The 17,796-nt window shown below is 38.5% G+C and overlaps 1 protein-coding gene across 4 annotated transcripts; it reads left to right on the top strand.

Moving 5' to 3' along the window:
- The first annotated feature begins 2,254 nt into the window (after positions 1-2,254).
- Positions 2,255-15,892, top strand: dazap1 (DAZ associated protein 1). Of its 4 annotated transcripts, none has more exons than XM_066647415.1 (13): positions 2,255-2,495; positions 3,071-3,111; positions 3,666-3,832; positions 3,956-4,021; positions 4,295-4,402; positions 4,725-4,773; positions 7,949-8,031; positions 10,852-11,005; positions 11,328-11,357; positions 11,531-11,683; positions 12,232-12,399; positions 13,794-13,883; positions 14,731-15,892. In XM_066647415.1, exons 1-13 carry the CDS (start codon positions 2,428-2,430, stop codon positions 14,904-14,906), a joined length of 1,353 nt encoding a protein of 450 aa, XP_066503512.1. In that variant the 5' UTR covers positions 2,255-2,427; the 3' UTR covers positions 14,907-15,892. The 4 variants fall into 4 exon arrangements, with proteins under 4 accessions (XP_066503512.1, XP_066503513.1, XP_066503514.1 ...); XM_066647416.1 differs by having other exon boundaries at positions 14,734-15,892; XM_066647417.1 differs by lacking the exon at positions 13,794-13,883 and having other exon boundaries at positions 2,256-2,495.
- Positions 15,893-17,796: the final 1,904 nt, after the last annotated feature.

Below are 17,796 nucleotides of genomic sequence, written 5' to 3' on the forward strand. Positions count from 1 at the left end.
ACCCTAACTTAAATAACTTAAAGATAAAATACAAGGTGGTTCAGGAGACATCCATTTTGGACAGGGAAGACTTTTACGTTCGTAACTCCTTCACCAGCCTGAACAGTCCAAGGGCCACATGCTGGGAACTGCCTCCAAAAGCTCCAGCAAGTCCAGGCCCCTCCAATCCATTTGGCTGAGGTCACAATGGGTTTACACCGACATAACATAAAGAACACCTTCTTATTTCTGCACTCATTTTCCATTGTTCATCTCCACATACCTAAGTAAAGATCTACAAGTAAAGACTAGTGAATCTGTTGCTCCATGTAATTTCTCCCTGTTCAATGGTCAGGATCACCACACATTTTTAATTTGGTGGCATTTGTAATGAGTGCATAAAACACAGAAATGCTTCTGGAGATTAATCAATTCTCTGCCCACTTAATCTCTACTCAAGGTTAATTGTTGGTTCACCTTGTTGGTCTAAATGTAAAATTTCATTTGTTGTTGAACATTTCGTGTTAGTCATCCTCTAATCCTTCCTCCAAGGTTAGAGGATGCCACCAACAAAACACTGTTGGTAGGATATTTTTAGGTGTTAGACTAGACAATAAGGTGTTTAAGAATGCCAAGAGCACTCCTGCGTCATACACACTCACAAGAAAGCAATACACACCAACACACCACCACCATGTAGGTCTCACTGCGGTGCTGAGAATAATCCATCACCCAAATAATATCTTCTCTCTTGTGGACATGTGGAGTCCTGAGCATTAAAAACATGGTGAAAGGGGCCAGCAAAATATGCAGAACAATAAATGAACTACAGTCTGTAATTTTACACAATTGTGCACCTATATGGTATGTTTGTAAAGTAGACAGTTTAGAAAAAGGATGTGGTTTTACTCTTATGCTGAAATCCACAGATATCATTACTAAACATATATTAGAACTTTTATTTAAAGCTTTGTTCATCCCTTCACACGTTGCTGTCTCAACAGGGACTCTAAGTAGTCAGTGGCGAGGACAACATATTATCACATTCCAATGGTTGAAAATTGATTTAGTTCGTCTTGAAAAGTCAAAGTACACACGTGTAAGATAAGGGTTTCTTGCTCAGGTATGCTTTTATGCAGTAACTTGCTACATGTTCTTTCATTCCTCAGCATAAAATGAGCCAATAACAACAGGCCACAGAGTCAGGGAATTATAATAGTACAGTAAACTATCGCCTCGATATGAATGTAAGGGGATATAGCCGTGTTTATTTAAATATTTGTCCACATAAAAATGACAGCAATGTCTTAACATTGGTTTCTGTTTACTGGACATAAGATGCTTTCTTATTAATGCTCCACTACCTTTACTTATTGAGAGTTTTTAAAGGTCATATTGATCTTTTTAAGTGCTACCTGCATCTTAAAATGCGTAAATAGCAATTTTACATGTCTATAATTTGTATGCTTGAACTCTTTTTTTTTTGGAGGAAAACATCTGTGTTATTCCACTTGGGTTTGTTTATCCCTCTTTACTATACTTTTTCTTTTTACTTTTGTCGCTTCTGATTTTTGACATCTTAATTTTTATTCCCTTTAAATAAAAAATACAGTTTGGTAGGAGAATTTAATTCATTTGATAAATGATGTAAACTAATCCTTAGTTTATAAATGTCTCTATAAATTTTACTTGGTATGAGTATACTGTTAAATAATATTGTTAATATTGATCCTATTGTAAATTGGAGTTTGCCCCCTTTTGCTTCTGTAACAGATTCTTGAGGTCAAGTTTTAGTGTATCTTTATCACAAAGGCCACTCCATCTCAAAGGTATTGAATTGAGTTCCAGTGAAACACAGTTCCACTGCTCAACAGCAGTTTTTGGTGCTTTTTACCCTGCTAGGCGATGAATTGTAATTGTGCGTGATGACCTTTAAACTCGTGTGCAGCTGCTCCAGAACATGGCATTCTTCTGCTAATGCTTTTTAACGGATATTTTACAAATTTGCACAAGGTCCTAGGTAAATGGGTCAGTAAAGTATGGCAGATGGCTATAACAGCTTGCTTAGTGCAAAAATGATATTTGAGTACATACAATTCAAGGAGTGTTTTTTTCCACACTATGCATTTCCCATTTTAGACATAAAAAACTGTTTTTTTCTGGACGTTCTCTCATACAACTCTAAAACAATAAGTATTTTTTACTAATTTGATTTCATGGGCGGAGCTCTTTTGATGGAGTGTATGAAAAAACTACAACTCCCAGTCGCTGTGCTGATGACGCGCCCCCTGCAGGAGGGCCCCGCGGAGCGTCAGCGTTGCGCAGAGCGAGTTTGAACCGAAAGCGGAGTGACCTTCCCCGGCCAGTCTCGGAGAGGAGAGTCGGTCTGGCGGATTAACTGAGTCTGGAGGACACTGACGCCAATACGGAGACCGAGGTAGAAGACAGATGTCAGCACTCCAGTCCACCGCTCTTGTCCCAGAAATGAACAACAACCTGGCGGGTGACGAAATCGGGTGAGACATACTCCATACACCGAAACAAGATAAAAATCTCTCCGTACCGACATCGGAGAGAGAAACAAACGTGTAAGCTAACGACCTACGGGCTAACGGAGGAGCCACATACCACCCTGTTTTTTAGCTACTTTCGGCAGTTAGCCTACTTTTCTTGATGGTCCGCAAGGTGACCGAGCTCTTACGTGAACAGAGGAACTGTACCCGTCCTAGCAGCGATCAGGTTCTCTCCTTATTCGCCGCTTCTGTTCAAACACTCCGGTGCTTGAGCGTTCAAACGTAACATTTAAATTCCAAAGCTCAATTTTCAACGCCGGAGCAAGGAAAGTATCCCGTTGTTTGACTGAAATACAGTTGGAGTTTGTTGATGGGCAGTTAGTCAAGAATGACGACTTTAGTGAGGAGCTAAACAAGCTGCAAGTTCATGATAAACCAGACAGAAAGGAAAATGACATGTTAGCTTTGCGATTCTCACAAGTAATACCTGGAAATTTGGAATTGCATTTGTGTTAAAACGATTCATTCTTCCTTGCTTGAGCTACTTGAAATTGTTTAACATCTAACTTGTCTTACAGGAAGCTATTTGTGGGTGGATTGGATTGGAGTACTACTCAAGGTGAGTTCACTCGACCATGGACTGTATAAAATGTTTTTGACATTGACCGACCGAGCCTGTTTGTGCTGAATATCCTAAAGCGCTCTATAATGCTTCTCAAACTGTGAGAATTTTAGTAACGGCAGGTGATAAGATGCTTCCAACTGCTTCTTCCACTCTGCTGTTTGCTTCACACAGCCTTTAAAAAGTAGAGAAGGGAACTGATATAATAGAACCTGATCTTATATTTGGCTTTAGATTAAACTAAATATATATATATATGTTTGAAGCTTTTTGAGGGGCAGTACACACCAAAAGAAGATTTTGTGTTTTCTCTTAGCAGCAACCTGCATAGTGTCTATTCCAGTTGTATGTTAATGGTATAAACAACACTGCACCGTCTTCAGAAGATCAGTTATGTGGGCATTTAATGAATTTAATTTTTTATATTTGAATAAGAAAATAAAGGTATATTTTGTCTCCTTCATGAATGTGCTCTTCTCAGTAATGACATTTTATTTGACATATCAAATTGTGCTGTAAATTTTTATTTCCTGTTCTTTTTCTCTTGATAGAGACTTTACGAAACTACTTTTCCCAGTATGGAGAGGTTGTTGACTGTGTCATCATGAAGGACAAAAGTACAAATCAGTCCAGAGGCTTTGGGTTTGTGAAGTTTAAAGACCCGAATTGCGTTCGGACTGTGCTGGACACCAAACCTCATAACCTTGATGGTAGAAATGTGAGAAACAGCAGCTTGTCTTTTAGATCAACTGTCGTTTCGTTTAATCCAAACAATGTTCATCCTATACATTTCCAGACAACTTGGTAATAACAGTTGAGGTTTAATTCTCTGCTCCTTTAGATTGACCCCAAGCCATGCACTCCAAGAGGAATGCAGCCTGAAAAGACACGAGCAAAAGACGGCTGGGTAAGCTGTATTATACTATACGGGAGTATAAAATTTAAAGTTCAGGCCATTTGTTTTTCAAATGATGTACATATTGGCAAAACAGTGTTTGTAGATTAAACAGTGAGGAAAGAGCTGGTCTTCCATTACTCCTTTGTGTCCTGTAAATGTGTGCTCTTCTATTTGCATGACTGTAAACTCCTAAGTTATCTGAAGCTATTCTCAATAATTGGTCTGTATTTAGAACATTCTTTGGGTCGTACTTTAACTGAGGTTCTGTTATATACATTTTAGAAAGGAGGTAAAAGTGACAGCAATAAATCCAAGAAGATATTTGTGGGTGGAATTCCTCACAACTGCGGTGAACCTGAACTCAGGGACTATTTTAACAGATTTGGAGTGGTAAGATGGGTTGTTGTATTATTTAGAAGTTTTTATCTTGATCTTCTAAAGAGGTTTGCCATCACTTCAAGTTATAACTGGCAAAATTGAACTGCTTACATAATTTCATAATTATATTAACACATTTAATGTGTGGCTTTGTTTTTGAAGTGGTGGTTTTCATTGATTGTTTGTCTGTTTGTTTATTTATATTTAAATTGTATTTTATGCATTTAATTCTGGACTGATTTTTTTTTACAGTTTGTGCTGTTGAATTTAAATCAGTTTTTGAGTGGCCACTCAAAGCCACTCACCCACTTGTCATATATTTCCTTCCTTGAAGGTGACAGAGGTGGTAATGATCTATGATGCGGAGAAACAGAGACCCCGAGGTAAAAGCTGATCTAGTTCTGTTGTCGTTATCTATCTTCATGCTCATGACAAACTATTCTGACCCAAAGAGAAAGACGTCTCACCCCTTGTCCTTCATCAGAGAACATTCTGACATCATTTTTCACACCCATGTCTCTGATGCTGTATTTGGCATGTTGCAAAGCTCCTGCATGGAGAGGAGGCAAATTGACAGCATTGACATAAAGCAGAGCCCTTTGCATTGTCTAAATGTCTGTCTCTGAACCAGCTTCTGGTGCATTTGTTTGATTTTGAATTTAAATACAGTGTAATTATACCTGCATGCCAGCTGTTTACATTTTTGGCCCTTTTTATTCTCATTAGAAATGTGCTAATTAGCCTCGATTTCCAGTAGTTTTCTGAACAGTTTTTACTATATTAACACGATAACATCTCACTGAGAGAGGTATTCTATCATTTTGTCGGTCAAACAAAATGTTGATGGATGAACATGTGTGATTGATTATAGTGTTAAACAGATGACAATTAAACACAGGACAATTGCAGTAAAACAGGGAGAGGTTATCTAGACGTAAACCTAAACACTTGTAGGAACCCACCTGAAATCACTGGACACAAGACAGGAACACACCACAGGGCACCACAAACCCATATACATACTTACACCTGTGGACACTTTTGAATAGTCAGTCATTGTACCAGCATGTTTTTGGACTGTGGGAAGAAACCGGAGCACCCGGAGGAAACCCACACAGACATAAGGAGAACACCCGTTGTTTCCATATCTAACACAAAACACAGGGCTCGTCTGCTATGCTAAGTATTTTAATGTTTTTCTTTTTGTATTTGTATTCTATTAAAATTGTATTAAACCTCTGTAATGCTAGCCAAGATGGATCTAAATATTCTTAAATTTTTACATGATATTACATGTCATGCCATTTTGGAGGTCCACAATTCTCATATTAGTGCCCCTTATTGTTTCTAAGCAACACTTGGTAGATTGTGGATGCAGACAAAGATTTATGTGTTTGACCCTGTAACATCAAAACAATAAGTGTCGGAACATAGTTTTATGCATAAATAGATTTTGAAAGTTTGCACTGTGTTTACTTAGCTTCCGTTCAAATTGAATATGAAGTGTTTTTGCACAGAGCTGTTTCATCATCATTTGCTTAAACCTAAAACAAAAAATTAAAAAGAAATACTCATATCAGTCTCTTTGAGGATACATGGAATAGTTTGTCATTTGACCATTTTCTCTTGCATTTTGAATTACTGGCATTGAACTTTTCTTTTTGTTAACCATAGGCATTGTGTAAGTTTTTTTATTATACATTCCTGTTTAACTGATATTCTGAATTACATGATTTTCCACTTAAATTAAGTAAATTAAGTAAGCCCTCTCTTTTTTGTATTCCCTTCTTCTTGTTAACTGTTTAAATGTAATGTAACTGTTTCCTCAGATTTGATTTTTATTTCCTTCAGGTAGTGTTCAGAATGGCATCACACAGATAAAGGCCAGGAAGGATGTGTATAACATGTCAGGTTCGGAGGTGTAACCAAGACGCATCTCCTGTGCTTTGCAAACTCTTTTAAAACTAAGTGTGCAATACTTGTGGAGGCGTGCTGTTAAAGGCTTTTTAAAGGTTTTTTCCAGTAACATCACAGACAGTTATAATGAGTATAATAATGAAAAATAAGTGATAGGCCATATCATATTGGTTTATAGAATTGAGCAAATCAAATGGAAACTTGACTGATTTTGTGTGGGTTTTAGAGACAGTGTTATCACATGCATTTTAAGTATTTTGTTGAATACTTTAGAACAGAATCAGCATCAGTATGGACTAAAACTCTGAACATCAACTTCCTAAACCTTAAGTAGTCAACATTGACTACTTGGAATGTTGCTACTGCTTAATATTAATATTTAGATCTTTAGTTTGAAATTAAACTCTCTTTTTTTTTCTGAGGGAGATATAAAACTTTGCACTGTTCTCATTTTTTGACCTGTGTCATGTAGTTTGTGCAGCTAGTCAGGGCGGTTGGTTGCAACAGTGTCAGTACTTGCCTGAAACAGCTTTAATTTGCTTTAATGAAGTTTAGTCTTCTGAAGTAGAGGCAGGTCAGTGGTATATTTAGTGCTAATTTTAAACAGATAGGGCTGCTCTATATAGTGTGAGAGATCTCAGATCACCCTCTAGGTCTCAAAGGATGCTTAATTGGAATCAGGTTAGATCCCAAAGTAGAGAGATTCTCACAACCCAGTTCTGCCATACATTTATTTGATCAGAGAGGAAACTAGTTCACACAGTAGAGCTGGAGCCTGGTGCTGATGCTGCAGCAGAACTTCGAGCACTATCGCTCTGCTGCTGTCCTCTAGTGTGTTTCCTCTCTGCTTTCTCATAAAAATGACCTTGAAATCAGGGCCTGGTCTGGTTGTCTTGTTTCCTGCCTCAGTTTCAACCAGTCTGTTGTCATTCTTGGGTAACATTTTTAACTGAAGAATGAACAAACCATTTTCATTGCTTAAATTTTAATACATACACAGCATGTATTTGTAAAGGCTCTTCAGATTTAAAAGTATGAATAAGAAAAAAATAATAAGAAGTCCCACTGCCTTTGGTTATACCTCTTGAAAAACTTGACATGCCGAGATGTTTTTAACAAAATGTTGGCCTTTTATCTTTGTAGTGCTTTTGTAGTTGTGTTGTAAATATCTGTTCTCTTAGTTTACCCAAAACTACTGTAGTTATGGGAAGACATAGAGAATCTGTTAAATTATGTATTAGTTTTATTCATCATTTTTGTTATGCATTAATGACTGTGGCTGCAGCCAGCGTTTATTGTACAAGAATATAACAAGGGGACATTCGTGGTGGGGTTCGGATGAAAATGCAAGGCAAACAGACATTGACTGTGAATATATTTATTAATGAATGTACCTACTGACTCATTCTGTTAATTTAGTTAATGATTAAAATGATTAAAGTGAACATTATTTAGCAGAGAGGAGAAAGTGTACATTTTTTCCTAGAAAAGACTGTAAGTTCAGTCTTTTACTGTATTACATACTGTATGCAACATCATCCGAACCTCTGGTGCCCCCTTGCCACCCTCCTCCTCAACTGTTCTTCACCTTGTTCTGTCCCAACACCCTGCTACCTTGATTCACTTTTGGTCGTTGGCTAGGTTTTGGATTTATTACTTTCGAGGCCGAACAATCAGTGGACCAGGCTGTCAACATGCATTTTCACGACATCATGGGCAAAAAAGTGTGTAGTTGTAGTTTTACTTTACCCTAAAGCAGAAACTGAAGCTTGGGCGATGGATAGTGTTCTCTAATAGCACTGTATTCTGATTTAAGCTTTTTGCGTAGTAAACACAGATTCAGAAATGAATCTGTGTTACAAGTTGCTAAGGGTTGATAACGCTCTCAAATACAGCATAAATGACTAGCCATCACAAAGAGTACTGCTGTTGACAGTGAGTCATAGACAGTGAGTCATATGGAGTACAGCCTCTTCATTCGCCCAAGGTTTGGTTTACTTGGACCACTCCTTTAGGTGGCTTTTAGGGTGCTGACTTTGTATGGCCTTTTTATTGAGCTAATAGAGGTGAGTTTTACCTGCACAATATTTGATGTTTAAATCACTTTCACCTAAAGGACTGGTCACTGTCATTTTCCATTAAAATTATGTTTTGTTTTTGCCAGGTCACTTACTGTTTGAGTTCTTGACATTATCCAAGATGTTTTTGTTTTTTGTTTTTTTAAAAGAAAGCCTCAATTAAGTGACCTCAGGTTTAGAATCTCCATACTGTGTCAATTTCCCCTCTAAGTAAAACATAAGCTACATTTAATTTAAGATTTTATAATTTTTTTAATTTGGTTATAGCATAGGGCGGCACGGTGGCGCAGCAGGTAGTGTCGCAGTCACACAGCTCCAGGAACCTGGAGGTTGTGGGTTCGATTCCCGCTCCGGGTGACTGTCTGTGAGGAGTTGGTGTGTTCTCCCCGTGTACGTGTGGGTTTCCTCCGGGTGCTCCGGTTTCCTCCCACAGTCCAAAAACACACGTTGGTAGGTCGATTGGTGACTCAAAAGTGTCCGTAGGTGTGAGTGAATGTGTGTGTGTGTCTGTGTTGCCCTGTGAAGGAGTGGCGCCCCCTCCAGGGTGTATTCCCGCCTTGCGCCCGATGATTCCAGGTAGACTCTGGACCCACCGCGACCCTGAATTGGATAAGGGTTACAGATAATGAATGAATGAATGGTTATAGCATATGTCGTGTTTGGTGTTGATCAGTTCCAGCGGATGTATTCTTAGCTTAATTTGTAAAATGTATGGAACATATTTCAGCTAATGTTTCTTGTTAGAAACGAAGGGTTTTGTATGGGAAATACACCCTTCAGTTTACTAGATTTATTTATGTTCCCCGTCTCCATTGTGATTTTGAAACTTTTGAGAAATGCTTTAAATCCTGTTTTGGCCCAAACGTGCAGTTAATTAACTTGATGACAAAATGAGCCGTTGAAATGATGTGTGACTTATATTGGAAAAAAATGTAATCAACAAAAATTTGCATTAGCTATCAACATTGTACCAGACAAACAGACAAAAGCAATAGAAAATAAATATCATCCGATAAGTTGAAATTGAGTGAACTAGCTCTGTGCTAAGATTTGTTCAGCCATGCAGTCTGTAATGTTGGATGTGTATCTATTACTCACCAATCTAAAGTTGCCCCTGGCATTTTTCTGCCCTCCCTCATGACCGCTGTGTGCTGATTCAAAGTGATGAACCACTTCCGTGAAGTTTGCCATAGTTTTCTGTAGCAGCTCAGAGTTGCTGTCCTACATTGTATATTTATTCTCTGGTACTTAGTCTCTCCTTGACTGTGTCCTGTTTTCCTGAAGGAAAACAGGTTCTCCAGTACCTAGGCTATTGTTCTTGATATGACATTATTGCGATGGGACTTGTGGGAGGTGGGGGCCAAACGTTATAAATTTAGAAACTGGAGCATGTCAAACTGTGTTGCAAATCCCAGCTCTGGAGTTGGACGCCTGGACTTCTGCGCTTCCTCCCATCACTCTGAGCCCTGAAGCCCGCGGGAGTGGGCCTAGGTAGTCGAATGGAGGGCCGGAGACCACTCACTCAAACTGGGGCCTAATTAGGTCGGTGGAGAGGGAAGAGGGAAAGCAAAAAATAAAGTCACCACATTTTATGCTACTTTTGTGAGCAGAAAAATCTCATGCCTTGCTCTTGATTCAAGGTGACCCCAATAACTCAACCCATTTAGAGGCTGTTCTATTTCTGTCCTACCCATTTTGCACTCCTGGTGTGTGTGTGTGTGTGCGCTTTTCTTGAGCGGCTGGTACATCTATAGTACATCTATACTGGATGTAATGGGATAAAATGTATGTTGTCTAATCACATTGGCTCTAGTTTATCAATTAGACATGGTTCCACAGTTTCCTTTCTTTCAGGTTTATCTATTTACAGATTGTTATATTAGATGTTGTCCTCCCATATTTTGACACGGTATGAAGATTCATTTCTGAAAAGACTTTTGACTCCATTTTTCTCTGCATGTATATTATTTTATACAGTCAGATATGAAATTGTCATCATATTTCTACTCCAAATTGATCTAAATTGATGTTAACCCATTAGCCAGGGTAAGGTAAGTCTGGACTTTTATCAGCTGTTTTTTTTTATTTTTTTTAATCTACATAAAATGGGATAAGATACAAGGGACAGTGTTTCTCAGGCACGATTTACAGGAGTGATTCCTTTTATATTTGTAATTAATTTGCTAATGTTACTAAAAAATTTCTATTATTATATATTTAGTTTAATATATTTGAGGGTTGGTAATAGACGCCTAAAATGTATCCAAAAGTACCTTAGAAACACTGCTTCAAAGATACAAAGTATAAGAAGCCCAGAATACATATATCTGTACTGAGCTATCATATTCAACCTAAGTAAGGCTATCTCAGCTGAACTGCAAGCTACATAATTGATTGGGTGAGGGAGGCACACTGGTCATTGAATTCTGCTCTTTCAAGTTATGTTGTTTTTGTCCTTTTGTCCAGGTTGAAGTTAAAAAGGCTGAGCCTCGGGACAGCAAAGCTCCTGGCTCTGGGCAGCTGGGAGCCAGCCAGTGGGGGCCTAGAGCCATCTTAAGTGCAGCCAATGGCTGGGCTGCACAGCCTGCTCAGAGCTGGCATCAGAGCTACGGGCCTCAGGGTGAGTGGGGGCGAATAGGTCTCCCTCTGGGAACATGACATTCTAGTGTGAAAAAAGATACCAGAGGCGCCAACTGGTATCTGAGCCGTGATTTGCCTCCGTTTTGGCTGCACTCTTTGTGCCATCTGTTCAAAACCATGGTGGGTTTTTCTACAGTGTAAGGGTGACTGCTTTCACACAGAGAATATACAAGCAGTTCATGCCAGAATAAAGCTTGAAGTGAAGCCAAAACGAGTGCAATCTTTAATTGAATAAGTAACACCTTAACTCCTGCGCATGTTTAGAATGTTAAAGAATACTGACTGTTGTTTGTCTTTTACAGGGGTTTGGGTGTCCACAGGTCAACCTTTAGGTAGGTTTTGTTGTAGGATTCTTGTGTGTGTGAGATTGTAGTATAGTTTTATTATAACTGAATGACTTTGAGTAGGTTACATTTAGGGCTCCTTTATTTTGCAAGGAATATACAAACCATATTCTTTTAAATATGTCTGTCTCTCTATTAATTACATAACTTGTTTTTGTCAGCTGGATACGGTCCTCCTTTGACAGCTGGTCGAGGAGCCCCTGCACAGCCTCCGTCCCCTTTCAATGCTTTTCTAGTCACAGCACCCCCAGCTGGGGGATTTGGAGCACCTCAGGGATATCCCCAGCAGGGGTATAGCACACCCCCTCAGTTTGGTAAGTTTTCAAAACAGCATCCTCTAACGGATTTTGAAGTAGATGTACAGGACCTATCTGTTATAAGGGTGAATCACATGTTTCTTGATTGCTTAGGGTTTTCATCATCTGTTATGACTATGTCCAAGTCTCAAGGTAGTTGAAAAGTAGCAGAGCGTCAAATTCTTTAGAACAGTTCTACAGTGCCTCTGTTCTAGTCTGATACACTCATATAAATGTCAGTTTTTACAGTGTGCCAAAAGTTTGTTTTTAAAAATAGTTAAAAAAAGAAAATCATAATTTCCGTACACAAGTTACTCTAGCATTTTAAGGAGGCTCTTAAGGAAAATCTGATTGCTGATTTATTTGTGTGTAACATTATTTCATTTTCATCATGCAAGGACCTTTCCCTTTTTCTATTTCAAAATTTGCTTTACAAAGAACGACGTATTAGGAAGTCATGACAGAAGAATACTGCTGTTTTGCTTTGTAGCTCAAAGTAGTTTTGTATGTCAAACTTTCAAACATTTAAATAATTCATACATCAAGTTTTTCTCACAAACTGACAGGGTACAGTTTTGGCACGCCTCAGGGTGACCAGTTTGTACCACAAGGAATGCCTCCTCCTCCTACAACCCCTGGAACAGGACCTATGGGCTTTGCTCCTGCTACCACCCCAACTCAGGATATGAGCAAAGCCCCTCCAGCACAGCCAGACTTCTCCTATAGTCAGTATGGTGAGTAGCAGGCTCATCTTACCTGGGCCGTGTTCTCCTATTTCTTTTGAGTGGATCCATTTTCGAAACCACCTTAGTTGCAGTCCATTACAACGTTCCTCACACAAGCAAGAGCTTGCTCTTTATACCACATGGCTGAACTGGCATGACAACATCACACGCACACGAGCTTGCATACAAACCCTCACCTATGGCGACTCTAGGTGTTGCCTTGTTCACCGAAGTTATTGTGCATACAGTAAAATGAATGTCTATGTTTTGTGTATTATGATCATGTGGAATGAAAATCAGTTGAATGTTTAAATTAGATCATCCTGCAATGTTGCTTATTGGGTTGTTTCATTTTTATAAATATTGTAGGTATGTATCTTTGAGGAATAAATTAACTTTAAATGGATATATTGTTTTCTTTCTCCCTTTTCAATACTGATACACTTATTGCTAATTGATGAGATGATAACCTGGGAATGTTATATTGCCACTAATAACATTGGTTTTTCATTTAATAATAATTTAGAAGTCATGATAGATCCCATAACCTGTTAATCATTTTCTATAAATCATTAAAAATTAACAATATGAAAAGGCATTTCAGTACTTTTGATTTTGCAATAAATATTGTATTATTTGAAAAATATATCCATACATACTGTTTGTAACTGGTGATGATTATCACTCTTGCAATTGAATGATGAATTTAGGGGCAATAGATCAGTGTTCTGGTTGGAATTAGAGGGTATGGACAAATTAAACATCTGTGATTAGCCGGAATGCTCACAGCACACATACTTTTAAGGACTAATTCGAGATTTATCTGGAAATTGGTGTGATCAGTATTGCAAAGGGTAACGTCATACAATGTATTGTTGCTCTTATTTTCACTATCCTGAAGACAAATATATTTTGGTGAATAATCTCAGAGCTTTCAGTGACAAATAAGAGATTGTATATGTAGCACACAGCTTTAAGCAAGCAGTTTGTTTTGCCTATGAACTATGAAATCCTGGGTTTAAAGAAGTCACTTCCCGAGACTGGCCTGCTTCATTAGCAGAGTGAACTCTGGAGTCACTCTCGGTGCAGCAGTGTTGCCTTCACCTGCCTCAGTGTGTCATGCTTATGCTTTGCTTTCATTCATCAATATCATTAGGGCTGAATGCCTTTTAAGATAAGCATAGTATTTAAGGATTTAAGTGAAGCGATAGGACCAATACTTTCACTTTAACTGTTCCTGATTCAGCACTTTTAGATCCTCTCAGAGCAGGCTAATTTTACTGTAGAAAGCAGATCAATTTGTCCAGGCTTTGCCTTGACTGATAGGAGTCTCTCCCCAGAGCTAGTTTTAAGGTAGACTCTCTCTGGGTTTAGTCAACCTGGTCTCCTCATCTCCCTGATAGGCTTGGGTAACTATCCTCAGGACCCCTCTGCCTACGGACCAACGCGTCCTTCTCACAGTTATGGTCAGGATGAGCAGGGATATAGTGCAGGTAGGTGTGAGCTACTGTATTTTACAACCACCCAGTAAAACAGCAGACGCAACAGTACATAGATTCACGAGCCTTCAATGATAGTTTTTGTTTTCCTTCTTACATGCATTTTAGTAGTCAAATGGTGCACATGCCATGTTCATGTTTTCACTGTTTTGTTCTCTATGTTGTATTCTAAATACAGCTACATGTCATATTTAGGAGCCAGGAAAAAAGATGTATGTTGTGACAGACAAAGTGTGTCTACCCATCATGTATTGGCAAAATGTATGAAACTGGAAGCAAATCCAGATTTGTAAGACACTTCCTGAGCATTGGTACCTATATCCATTGGCATTGTGGCTGTAGTTTATTATACATAGATGGCTTCTTTCAACTAAATTTCTTTATTTGCCTCTGCATTGCTTTGCTGGCAAAAGGATGATCTAATTATAACAAATGGTTTAATGTTTATGTTTTCTTTCTGTATTTTGTGCTTTCCCTTTTTCATCTAGCGTTTTCAATTCACATGCCATATGATTTACAGATGACTTTTTGTGGCCATGCCAGCAGGCTGTTCCTGTCTGTCTGATCTGTTTCATCTAAAAAAGAAAAATATAGTATTGTTCAAATCTATTGTCAGAGCATTTGTTTTATTCTTAATGTCATTGTTCTTTTCTTTCATCTTGCTCCTGTTTTAAACATAGTTTTATTAATTCATTCTCATTTCTGCTCTACAGCTTTTAACATCTATTTTTACCAAAAACCTAATGTTGAAAATGGGAGGAATTGTTTCTTTTTAAATCCCGGACTCATATTAGTGTTCGATAATCATCCTAATCATCTATGTTTTATATATATTTTTAAGCAGGTTATGGGCAGGACCTGAGTGGCTTTGGACATAGTTTTGCTGACCCCAGCCAGCAGACTGCCTCATATGCTGCCCCTACTGCACAGCCCTCATCAGGCCCCCAGCCCACACCAAGCACCTTTGGCCGTGGACAAAACCACAATGTACAGGGCTTCCATCCTTACCGGCGTTGAGCCACTCCCTCCTCCTCCTCCACAATGCAATATAAAATTGTCAGGGAAATAGAAGTTTCGATGTTAAGCGAAACAGGGTTTTGGGGCTGGTGATTGATGAACATTACAAACATAAGTGGAGAGTGTTTCTGTGTGTGTAAATTGTGAACAGTGACTCCTATGTGAGGAGACCACGTTCGTTGTGTATTTTATATTAGGACAGAGCTATTTAGCAATAGATTTTTAATTGTCTGGTGAAACATCAGCACAGAACCACACCAGACATGGAGCAACAGGGTCTCCCGTTTCCTCAGCTTTAATTAGGGAAATAATATTTTATTTTCAATTTTGTGAATTTTGTTTACTCTTTGAGCCTTTGACCATTTTATTTAAAAAAATAAAAAGTTTGAAATAGAAATTACAAATATGTATTATACACCTAAACTGTGCAATTTTTTAAACGAATTTTGTACTAATATATGTGCGCTTTTCTTGTTTTTTTATTTAAGGATGTAGATTTCCCTCAGGTGGCTGTTTGGTGCACTTTGCACTTATGCAAAAAAAAAAAAAAAAAAAAGAGAGGATTTTTATTTGAAATAAATGATTTAAAGAAACACATTGTGGTATTCCCATTATATTTCTGTATGTTTTTGAGAAGATTTTAATAGACAAGGTGAGTGGGTTAGAGCAGGTTTGAAAATTCCACATAAATGTAAAAGGTAACATGAATTAGTACATCTTCAGGTATGTGTTTTAGTCTTGTAGTATTTAGTATCATATTTTAACAGCAGCCAAATTGACCCTGAAGACTAAAATTACATTTATTGATTGATTTGTTTTGGTACAATTAATAACTTGTGAGGACTGCTTCTGCATTGTGGGGTTAGTGGTAATGTAGTTTTATGACAAAGACTCCAAAAATAATGAGACTTGTCTGTGTTCTCCCATATTGAACATTTTATATAATGCACAGATTCATTTTTACAAATGTTATAGATGTAAATAAAACGTACTTCAGTTTTATGGTGCTGGTATTTTCTGTTCTATTTTGAGGTTAAATCGAATTTTCACATTCAGCAATGTATAGAATGTATACTATCGATAAAAAGCTTTGACCAGTAGAATGGGACACGCTGGGGCAGATTCCCATTAGCCTCAGGTTGCTATGTCTGGTGTCAAGCATGAACCAAAGGGTTAGAAATCCTTGGTTATCTCCAGAGGGATGAAGGTCCATCCAATATCTTTGGGATTCAGAAATAATTAACCAAAATTGGTATGTAACCATGTATCATCTGCCATACTTTTAGTGAATAAGCTTAAAGCTTCATAAAATAAGAAGCAGAACACATGAAAGAACACTACCAGTAAATATCCTTAATTCCAAAGGAAATGTTGGAAGAGCCCAGCCAAAGTAGGCGTGATTTTCCCTGATCTGTGGCTAAGAGTGCTGGACATTGACCTGAGCACCATGGTGAGACAGGCCTACACCAGCTTTGATGGGCTCATCCTGAGTGAGCTGGTACTGGAAACTTTCCTCAACATCTTACAGCCAGGTCTCATGTCTCTCGTCTTCCTCTTGACAACACCCTATAGATTCTCTGTGGGGTTTAGATCAGGCGAATGTGCTGGCCAATCAAGTACAGTGTTACTATTTTTATTAAACCAGGTATTGGTACATTTGGCAGTTAGGACAGGTGCCAAGTCCTGCTGGAAAACGAAATCCGCATCTCAATAAAGCTTGTCAGCAGAGGGAAGTATGAAAATCTCTAAAATTTACTGGTGGACAGCTGCGCTGACACTGGACCTAACACAGAGGAGCATCACCAGCAGATGGCATGGCTCCCCAAACCATCACTGATTGTGGAAACTTCAGATTAGACTTCAAGCAGCTTGGGTTGTGTGCCTCTTCACTTTTCCTCCAGATTCTGGGACCTTGATTTCCAAATTAAATGCAAAATGTGAAAACAAGACTTTGGACACTGAGCAACAGTCCAGTCCTCTTTCTCCTTGGCCCAGGTAAGACACTCCTGGCATTGTCTGTGGGCCGTGAGTGGTTTCACACAACAGTTTTAGCCCATGTCCTGGATACGTCTGTGTGTGGTGGCTCTTGAAGCACTCATTGTGAATCAACTCCAAATTTTTAAATGGCCTTTCCTCACTATCCTTTCCAGGCTGAGGTTATCCCTGTTGCTTGTGCATCTTTTTTCTACCACACTTTTTCCTTCTGCTCAACTTCCCATTAATATGCTTGGATACAGCAGGAGGGTGTTAGTGACTGCCTTCTGGATATCTGTCAAGTCAGATGTCTTCCCTATGGTTGTGTAGCCTACTGAACCAGACTAAGGGACCATTTTTAAGGGTTAGGAAACCTTTGAAGGTGTTTTATTTTGAATATTCAAATTTTCTGAGATAATGACTTTTGGGTTTTCATTGGCTGTAAGCCATAATCATCAGCATTAAAAGAAATAAACGCTTGAAATAGATTACTCCGTTTGTAATGAAGCTATATGGGTTTCACTTTTTGAACTGGATAAATGAAATAATTTTGGATGAAATATACTCTAATTTATTGAAATGCACCTGTATGGGCAGAGGAGACCTTGTTCAGAGTCACTTATAGTCAGTAGTTAGCTGGTTTGTAGTTAGTGATATATGTGTGTGTGTGTGTGTGTGTGTGTGTGTGTGTAACAGCTTATCCAGTCCAGGCCAGGGGCAAGGTGGGCCCAGAACCTACCCAGAATCACTGGGCGCAGGCAGGAACACACACTGTACTACTATGTACTAAGGTTTAGTAATAATTGTAATACAACTCCTAACACAGGAAAACATAGCACTACGTAAAAAGAAAAGAAAATGTGGCCAAAGAAGCCAACATTGCAAAAAGTGTAATTGTGCTTTAATTGTAGATTGC

Source organism: Hoplias malabaricus, chromosome 16 (assembly GCF_029633855.1).
Source record: "Hoplias malabaricus isolate fHopMal1 chromosome 16, fHopMal1.hap1, whole genome shotgun sequence".
NCBI classification, from domain to species: Eukaryota; Metazoa; Chordata; class Actinopteri; order Characiformes; family Erythrinidae; genus Hoplias; species Hoplias malabaricus.